Consider the following 10,768-nt stretch of genomic DNA (forward strand, 5'->3'; position numbering starts at 1 on the left):
CCAAGCCTGTTCCAAGTAGGTGCTTTAGACCACTGAGCCATCTCTCCAGCCCTTGCCATTTTCTTATAACTCTTCATTTTTATTTCTGTGACAAGTCTTGTGAAATTGTGATGCTAGGTAGCTATATCACTATGATCAAGGCCACTCCAGGAAAGGTCTGTTCTTCAGGGATATCTTTTGTGTGTCAGAGATTCTTGGTTAGTGTCTGTCCTGAGATCTTGCTTTCCAAATTATTGAGAGTGGGATACTGGTTTCTGTTTGGCACTATCCTCTGTCTTTAGGTGTAGGTCTGTAATTAGGTTATTACTCCAGCACTTCCCAATATTGTTACCCAAGGGAGAACAAGCAGTGGTTAAAACAGATATAATATCCTAGCTACAGTAGTACAATTTGTAATAATAATAATAATCAAGCAAAATTTATAAATTGACAAACTTTGGTAACTATTTGGTTTTGTATTTTAAACCATAGGAACAAAGTCTATAGTTATATAGGAGAACAAATCATAAATTGAGAGTTTGTATGCAAAGTATTTCCCCCTTGTTATAGTGGATTTACCATGTTTCTTCTGGGCATGCCAGTTGCCATGTTCCAGGTGCTTCACTTCATGTAAGGCAATGGGCCAGTCACCTGGATTCCTTTGGCCAAACTAGTTACTCAGAGTTCTGACCACTTCCAAATCAGTTGCCAGTGCTGCCTGGCATGGAAATCCAATTTTTAAGTTGTAAAAGACTTGAGTTGATTTCCTTTAAAGAAATAGCTAGCAGCTATTTGAAATATTGCTAAAAATCACACATCCTCAGGTGACTACAAATCAAAACCACAATAAGATGTCACCTCATCAAATTTAGAATCGCTATGATCAAAAGAAAATAATCACAAATTCTGGCAAGGATGTATTCAAAAGAGAATTCATACATTCTTTATAGGAATATAAATTAGTGTGTATAATATGGACAATGGCTTGGACATTCCTAAAAATTAAAAATAAAAGCTATCGTGTTATCCAGCAAACCCACTATTGGGCACATATCAAAAGAAACAATATCAGTATGTCAAGGAAGTATTTGTACACTATTGGCAGGAGTCAAGAAGTCAAATCAACCTATCTTTTTTGATGAGAAAAAATGTATATTTAAAGTAATATATATACACACACACACATTAGAATATTATAAAAATAGAATCTTATGATTATGACAACAAAGATGAATCTGAACATTACATTAAGTGAAACGAGACAACCACAGAGGGACCAATAATACAAAATCTCACTCATACTTGGAATCTAAAAAATAGATATAAGTAGAGCGTAGAATAATATTCACCAGAAACTGGGAAGAAGTGTGAAAGATGGAGGGAAGGGTTTCCACTAAATATTAAGTGGTAGTGTTCTATTATATGATAAAGTGAATATACTTAAAATAATATGTGGTAATAGTATTAATAATATTTACTACGTATTTCTAAGTACCTACATGACTTTAAATGCCCTGACCACAAAAATCATTTGAGATTGTGAATATGCCAATTATTCTGATTTGATCAATACACAGTGATCTATGCCAGAACAATATATTGTGCACTGTTAATTACATGCAATTGTTCTGACAGTTAAAAATGTGAAGATGCTTGAAAACATGCAGAATGTTTGGGCAAGTCCTTCTTATTTTCTACTGGATCCTTTGCTTTTCCAAGTTGACAGCTGCCTGCTCTTTTTGGTACCCAATCTTGCCAAAGTTTCCATTAAATACCATCTTTGGTGCTCCTTTTGCCTCACACTTGGGTTATATATTCTTCTTACAAAAAAATTGTGTAGTTTTTCACTTTTTAGTATTTCCATTCAGTGCAATCAAACACAAACTCTTAAGTAGCTTCCTTAGACAACCCAATACCAGATAAATTCATTGTGAATTTGCAAGTTTCAAAATGTCTTCACTCTTCTTTAATCAGTAATTTGACCAAAGATATGCACATAGATTGAAAATAATTTCCTAAAATCATAGAATCATAGTGTTCTGAATCAAATCATTACTGTTGAGAAACTTGATTTTATTACTGATCCTTCATATATGACCTTTTCCTGTCTACTAATTTGTGTTTCCTTTGACGCTGAAATTTCAACACAATTTATGAATCTATTCTCACAACTGCAGTGGGTAACTGATTGTGATTCATGTGATAACTGATGTTTTGGATACTTTGAGGAATTTTTTTTTATTTTCCCTTAGGGATCTTCTATTTTAGGATATTGGTCTTCCTCTGACAGTTCTGATGTTCTTATCTCTTGTCTCACAGTTTCTTTCCTCTGTTTTCTAGACTTCCCCAACTTTAGCCTCCAGTTTTCTACCTTTGTGTTTAAAACTTTAAGGACCTTTTATTGCTATTCTTTTCAAAATATTTCTTTTAGTACAATGTGGTTTGCTTTGAGTTTTGCTTATTCACCTACTTTCTCTAATAGTCTCTGTAAACATCAGGGTTTTAATTTCATATTTTTAAATTGTCTTGGATAGTAGTCATAGCTGTATTTTTGTCTATTTAATAAACTGATTTTCTCAATGCATCCAGCAAAAAATGCATTGTTTCACCAAAGGATTTTGTGGAATTATCTTTATTGTACGTATATAGCACCCCTGAATATAATTTGTCTCCTATAAATGGCCTCACATTCATCTTTTGTTTTTATTATTCATTTATTTATTTGGTACTGGGTCTAGCTATGCAGCTCAGACTCATAGTAAACCTCCTATCTGAGCCTCTCCAGCACTGGATTACAGGCATGCACCACCACACCTGGTTTCAGTGGCTGGCCTGCCGTGAGGCCAGCATGCCATGAGGTATCGAGGATTGAACCCAGTTCCTTCTGCTTGTCAGGCAGGCACTTAAACTTCTGAGCTATCTCCCCAACCTTCACTTTCATCTTTGGATCTGACACTTGACTCTGCTTGTCTGCTGACTGAACTTCCCTCCTTACCTGTGATTCTTTTGTCTCACCAAATGTCTATTAATAGTCCTTCAGAGATGCCATTTGCTCCTCAATTTTGAACAGTACAGTTGTTGTTGGGGCCGGGGAGATGGCTCAGTAGAATAAGCGCTTCCCTGGCAAGCGCAAGGGCCTGAGTTCAATCCCAGGTTCCACAAAAAAATACAGTTGCTGTTCTTAATGGCTGGGGAGATAGCTCAGTAGAATAAGCACTTGCCTGGCAAGTTCAAGGTCATGAGTTCAATCCCCAGTACCGCCAAAAAAAAAAAAAAAATCATTCTCTGCTTTTTTCATGAATATATCATGTTTCCCTGGAAGGTTGTTGTACAACGTTGTCTGTCTGGCAAGAACATGTCTCACATGAAGGCAGCCTGTGTCATGTGTGGCTACCTGAAGCTGTTGCCTATGTTTGTCATTGTGATGCCAGGAATGATCAGCCGAATTCTGTATACAGGTAAGGTACACGTCTATATCTCTCAATTTTTAGTATTCATTTATTTATTTGGTACAGGGTCTCACTATGCAGCTGGGACACATAGCAATCCTCCTGTCTCAGCCTCCTCAGTGCAGAGATTACAGGTGTACATCACCACACCCAATTTCAGTGACTGGCACAGCATTGTCTATATGGCATGTGGTACCAGGTATGGAACCCAGATCCTTGTGCTTGCCAGGCAGGTGCTTAGCCCACTGAACTATCTCCCTGACCCCCATATCTCTTTTTTATGCTTAAATTCTAGATGTTTTTAAGGTATAGTAAAATAGTGATAAATTAGAAAAAACAGTATAATACATGTCTCCATTTTATGCTTAAATTCAAAGTTTTTTTAAATATAATAAAACAATGACAACTTAGAAAAACGCTTTTGAAAGTAGTAAAAGCAGAAGTCCAGATGAAGAATAAAACACTTTTTCAGAAAGGATTAGGGGCAGGAACATTTAATATATTTGGCACTGTTTATATATGTGTTCTATTCTATTTGTCTTGTAGGCCTTTAAGAAGTAAGTCCTAGCTTCATGAACGGATGTACTTTAATATAGTCTAGAAAATTATAGAAGGTCACTGGCAATTGAATTAGAACTGGACAAATATGAGTTGCCTGATGTGATTGAGTATGATGATATATTTGATCAAAGTCTTGGAGATACATTCTAGACTTCTGGACCATGTTGTGATGATTTCAATATTAAATGTTTTCCAAAAATTCATATAATGAGGGTTTGATATTCAGCATAGAAATGTTGAGAGATAGAGCCTAGAGCTACTGATTGGATTTTAACAGCACTAATCTATTGATAAATTCATACCTATTTGGCATGAAGGGGTCTCTTGGGAGTCTCTTGGGAGTAGGTAGGCCACTGGGTGCATACTTTAGAAGAGCATATTTTTGGGATTCTCCTGCCTCTTCCCCTGTGACTCTTTCAAGGTCTAACTCTACTTTCTAGCCACCCTGAGGTTGGCAACTTTTCCCTTTCCACACGCTTCAATCATGATGTTTCTGCTTCACCACAGGGCTAAAGCAATAGAACCAGCTGACCACATATACTTTCTGATATTTTTGTCATTACCACTGTCTAGTGGAAGCAGCATTCACAAGCCACTTTGATATCCAGACTAGGATGTAGGTGGCTGCACAAGATGGTAGCAAGACCAATGATGGGAATATAAACTAAACAATAGTGAAGAACTGAAACATAGCAATCCAGGAAAACAAAATAAAAAAACAAAGCTACTTTTTAAGATCAATATTACTTGAAGTTCAGGTTTGCAAACTGCATTGTTTTCTGAAATGTTCAATGATCTCCAGAGGAAAAAACCATTAGTATTCAGTCTACCAGCCACCAACCTCAGTGCCAGCTAAGCCTAGCAGTTCTGCCACTGGGATGTGGAAGTTCAGAAACTGAGATCTTTACATAAGGGAGGGGCTCCATGATCCTGAGTACTCTGAAAATCCTGTGCCATAGAGAAGTTATCCTGTGCCATAGAATTGCAATATAGCTAGGAGTGGTGACTGTTAGCCTGGAGGGTCCAGACTCAGGCTTTTGTTTCCATAGATCAGGCTACTGATGAGACCATGAATCAAAGAGAAGTTCAAAGGACTAAGGTAAAGTGAAAAGTGGTGAACATGGGGAATGGTGAGAGTCTTTATCTCCTCAGTACCACACAAGCTGGGGAGCACTGGCTAGAGAATAACCAAAAGTGCTGAAACTATTAGGACACACAAATATTGGGGCAGATATAGATTGACAGATAGGTATTAGCTAGAGCTGTCTCTTTTATAACCCCAATTGTTATGGCTCTATGGGAGATAGAGAAAATTGCAGCATAGCTGGGAACTAACAGTCTAGACACAGAGAGAAGAATGGGGTGGTGCTTGTTACAGAGGCCATAACACAGGTGCAGCCTGGGAAATGAGGCTGAGACACACCTGACAGCTATGCTGCATCTGCTGCACATGCAGAGGTAGGTGTGAAAACTGGGAGCCAGACTGAGGACCACTAGAGAGAGTTGCTCACACAGCAGGTCATGCGTCCTGAGAACATGAAGCGCGCCTTAGAGTCTGTACTCTAATGACAGCAGCATTGACAAACTACTGTGGAATATGCATCCTAGCCAGTAGGGGAGAATAGTTCTGTTCCTTTATTCTTTTTTCTTGTTCTCTCTTCTTTTTTACTGGTTTATTGGTATTTCTTTTTATATAAAGCATATATATGTGCAAATATACCTATGTGCATCAACTTCCTGTTTTAGCGACATTACACTTTATGTTGTTTAGTCATATGCTTCTATATCAAAGGTTGCTTCTTTGGAATATCAAAATTTGCAATTCAATAATTGAATATAGTTCCCTGATCTCTTCCCTCAACTCCCGTTTATATTTCCTTTCTTTACTTTGATTTAGCATAGCTTCTATCTCTCCGCTCTTCTCCCCTTTCTCTTTTCTTTTCTTCTCTTTGTATCTTTTCCTCTCCCCTCTCTCTCTCTTTCTCTCTGTCCATATACACAATTAAAATGAATATAGCATAATTGTACAATTAATATTCCTCTAACTACCATTAATGTTTAATTTTCTCTAGCCTTCTTTACTTTACTCCTCTTCTTGAACTCTTATGGGATACCAAAATAATAAGAATATCTTTAAACAAATCCTAAATTATTTGATAATATATAGTTAGCTTCTCAACTGTTTGTATTACTGTTTTACTCTCTTCTTTCAAAGCAGTGCTAGGAGTTAAGCCTAACATCCAGAAAATACAAAGTAGAAACTTTCACAAAGTGTCTGTATTGCCTATGAAAGACACAGTGCCTCTTCAAAAACTGAAAGCAAAAGTATGAAAAAATCTTAGTCTAACCAAATGCACCCTAAAATCAGACACTATACTCATATCAAACAAATATGATTTCAAACTCAGAAGGAAGGCATTCAAGGATACTTGACAATTATAAATACATATGTTGTAATATTTTCTCCAAATGTTCAACTACATAAATAAACCCTACTTGACATAAAAGGACAGATAGACACAGAAAAATTGATAGTAGGGTCAAGAATAAGATAAGGGTGTACCTTTTCACCGCTTCTGCTTAATATAATACTTGAAACACTCAGGGCTGTCAGGTAAGAGAAAGAAAAAAAAAATATAAATAGAAAAGGAAGAAATAGGGTTATCCTATTTTCAGATTATGTGAGCATTCACATAGAAGATCCAAAAAGTACACCAGAAACCATAAATCTGATAAAGCCAATAATGTGAAAAGATTAACACAACAATCAAGAGCATTCCTATACACGAATCCACTAAGAAAGAAATCAGTTCATTTCACAGTAGTTTAAAATAGTAATCAACCTAACAAAAGGGGTAAAAAGCCTGTACAATGAAAATTATACAATGCTGAAGAAAAAAATTAAAGAAGACACTATAAAAAGTAAAGACATAACTTTTATGATCAGAAGAATCAATATGAAAATGGAAAATTTATCAAAATAAATTTATAAAATCAATGCAATCCTTATTAAAATGCCAATGCAATACTTCATCGAAATAGAAAAAGAGATTTATTTTTCTTGGCAGAACCTGGGGTTGAACTCAGGTCCTTCCACTTGCCAGGCAAGTGTTTATTCTTCTGAGCCATCTCCTGAGCCTGAAAAAGAGACTTTGCAATTCATAAAAGGTCATTAAAGATCCATAGTAGTCAATGAAATACTGAGCGAAAAAACCAATCCAGAAGGATCACAGTAATAATGGAACTGGAAAAAAAAAGTCATGTATATAATGAAACTGAACAGAAAACACAAAAATGAATACAGATGATTTTTTTTAAATGGGCCAAAAATATACACTGGAGAAAAATGAGTTTCTTTAACAAATAGAGACAAGCAAACTGAATTTCTTGAACTCTTATGGGATACCAAAATAATAACAACATCTTTAAACAAATCCTAAATTATTTGATAATATATAGTTAGCTTCTCAACTGTTTGTATTACTGTTTTACTCTTTTCTCTCAAAGCAGTGCTATGAGTTAAGCCTAACATGCAGAAGATTTAAACTAAATTCCTGTCTCTGATTCAGCACTAAAATTATAAAAATGGATCAAAGGCCTAGACATAAAGCAGAAACATGAAACTCCTAGAAGATAATATAGGGAAAATACATGGCAAAGGTACAAGCAATGACTTCCTGAATAGGAATACAAAAGGACAAGAATTAATTTTTAATAAATTAGCAGATATGATTACATCAAAATAAAAAGCTTTGCAGCTCAATAGAGTAAATAGAGATCCACTAAATGGAAGAAATCTATAGCTAATCCTCACAGGATTAGTATTTAGGATATATAAACAAATTAAAATTTCACACCACAACATAACCCAGTGTAAAAGAGGGCCAATGAACAACATAGATACTTCTCAAAAGGCAAAATTCAGCTGCTACACTGACCCAGCGGGACGGACTGGTACCAGCCCAGGTGCAGTGTGGGTGAGACCTTCTTCCAACCCCTTGCGACGCCCCCCACCATTCCACAGCACCTCCCCCACCATGCCTGCCAAGTAAGAATTTCTGCCACATTCCAGAAACACCCAGACTCAGTCCTAGCCCAGGCCAGGTGAGTGTGTGGGAGAGCTTCTGCCTACACTACGCTGGTGGGACCTACTGGTCCCAGCCCAGGCCCAGAATGGGTGAGACCCTATTCCAACCCCTTGGGATGCCCCCAGCATGACATAGTACCCAATCACACCCCACCCGTGGACTAGGAATTTCTGCCAGGTTCTGGGAACCCACAGAGACAGTCCAAGCGCAGGCCAGGTGAGTGTGTGGGAGAGCTGCCTCTCCCCCCTACTCCAACTTGTCCCTTCCAGACTCAGCTCAGGACTGGCACACAGGCCTGGGGTGAAACCCTGCAACTCCAATCCCTGAAGAGAGTGTAGGGGACAGAAAAAACCAGCTAGTACAGGAGGAGAACATCTTGCCAGAGGGGCACAACAGGTTCACCCCCAAGGGCAGCAGCAAGAAGGAGCTGAGCACAGCAGTCAGACCCAAGCCAGGCACAGCTGGATAAATCCAAACTTTATAGATCTGAACCTGAACTTCAGTACATGCTAAGGTTATAACTGCAACAAAGATCTACAACAAAGGTCAGAAGACAGTGCTACACAAAATAAAAAGAAAGAACAAAATGCAACCTCATAGCCCAAGCCCACCCATAACAAGTGCACAGGACACTAATACAGAACAAATTGGGAATCACACAGCTGAAAGCAAAGAATCAACAGCTTCTGACATAAAGAAACAGTGCAGAAGGGTATAGAGGAACTCAGATTGGAAATAAAAAAAAAAGAAATCCCTGAAATAATAACATCTGCAGTAAAAAATCAAATGCAGAAACATATGGAAAAAACCCAGTGCTCATCCAGAACAAGTGCAGAGGACACTAGCTCAGCTCAAATGTATGAATTAATAGCGTCTATGGTAAATAACAAACAGCAGAAAGTCATAGAGGAAATCAGAGTGGAATGCTTTTCTACTAGCTCAGCTCAAATTTACGAATTAATAGCATTGATAGTAAATAAGCAACAGCAGAAAGTTATAGAGGAACTCAGAGCGGAATTCTTTTCTGAAATAAAAATAGAATTCTCCGAACTCATAGCATCTGAAGTAAAGAATCAACTACAGAAACATAGGGAGGAAACCCAATCTGAAAAAAAAAAAAAAACTGCAGTAAAATAATTAATAAGTACTTCTAAACAAGACATTGATTTAAAAAATAGAGATTAGAAAAATGACAGATTCTTTGAATGAGCAATACAGGAAAGAAATAGATAGCATGAAGCAGAGTCAAAAAGATATAGAGGAAATTAAAACCTCAATCACCAGCTTGCAACACCATTTAAGTGAAAGAGAAGACAGAGTTTCACAGCTTGAGGATGCTGGTGCAGCTAGTGAAAAGGTAAGAAAGGATTTAATAAAAAAACATCTAGGATGCAGGAAAGAATAATCCAACACCAGCAAGATGATGCAAAGATAAACAATGTGAGACTAATAGGCACCAATGAGAAAGAAGGAGTCAATACAAATGACATTTAAAAAAAAATAAGGGCAGAAATAACAGCAGCAAACTTCCCAAATACAAGGAAAAAATCTGGCATTCAGGTAACCAAAGCATGCAGAAACTAAATAACCTCAACCGAATGAAAAACACACCAAGAGATATAATAGTCAAGATCCCAGAAATTCAGCACAAGAATAATCGACAGAAAGCCGCTAGAGAAAAGAAGCAGATCACATTCAAAGAAAAACACCTCAGAATTACAGCCGACTTCTCTTCACAAACCATGCAGGCAAGAAGAGCATGGAGCAGAGTACTTCAAGTACTCTATGAAAACAAATTCCAGTCCAGACTACTATACCCTGCAAAACTCTCTTTCAAGTTTGATGGAGAAGTAAAATACTTTCATGACAAAGAACACCTAAAGAATTTCATGATGACAAAGCCAGGCCTACACAGGCTACTGAAAGATGTTCTAGAGAGGGACCAAAGTGATCAGAGCTCCACGAATGAGATCAGAAGCAACCAACTAAATAGGGCAAGCAATTAAACATAGGAGAAAAAGGAGTAAATGACAACAGGTAAATAACATGTCAATCGTAAGTCAATACATCTCACAATAAACATCAATGTAAATGGACTCAATTCACCAATTAAGAGAAATAGACTGGTACAGTAGATAAGGAAACAAAATCCAACAAAATGCTGTATACAAGAAACACATTTAACTCATAAAGACATTTATAGGCTAAAAGTCAAAGGATGGAACACAGTACTACATGTCCCAGCACCTCAGAAAAAGCAGGAGTATCAATCCTATTCTCAGACAGTCTCAACTTCAAACCAACAATCATCAAGTGAAATAAAGAAGGCCACTATACACTGGTTAGGGGAAAAATTCAAGAGGAAGAGGTAACACTCGTAAATATGTATACACGAAACACGGGAGCACCAAACTATATAAAGCAAACATTAATGGACATGAAAAATCTAATATCCAATACCACGAGCTTAGCAGGAGGCCTTAACTCCCTTTTATCCCCAAAAGATAGGTAAACCAGACAAAAACTTATCAAAGAAATAACAGAACGGAACTAGAGCTTGAAACAAATGGACTTGGTAGGCATATAAAGAGCGTTCCACCCAAACACAGCAGAATACACATTTTTCTCAGCTGCACATGGGTCATTTTCTAAAATAGACCACATACTGGTCCATAGGTCATGCTTAAGTAT

General features: G+C 37.2%; 1 protein-coding gene across 1 annotated transcript in view; it reads left to right on the forward strand.

Annotated features, from left to right (window-relative positions):
• The window catches only part of LOC101568386 (solute carrier family 5 member 4-like), a 99,353-nt gene that overhangs the window by 60,880 nt on the left and 27,705 nt on the right, over positions 1-10,768 (forward strand). The window contains 1 exon segment of the mRNA XM_012512561.2: positions 3,302-3,437. Coding sequence (XP_012368015.1) covers positions 3,302-3,437 — 136 coding nt within the window.

Source organism: Octodon degus, unplaced genomic scaffold (genome assembly GCF_000260255.1).
Source record: "Octodon degus isolate 3935 unplaced genomic scaffold, OctDeg1.0 scaffold00230, whole genome shotgun sequence".
Lineage (NCBI taxonomy): Eukaryota > Metazoa > Chordata > Mammalia > Rodentia > Octodontidae > Octodon > Octodon degus.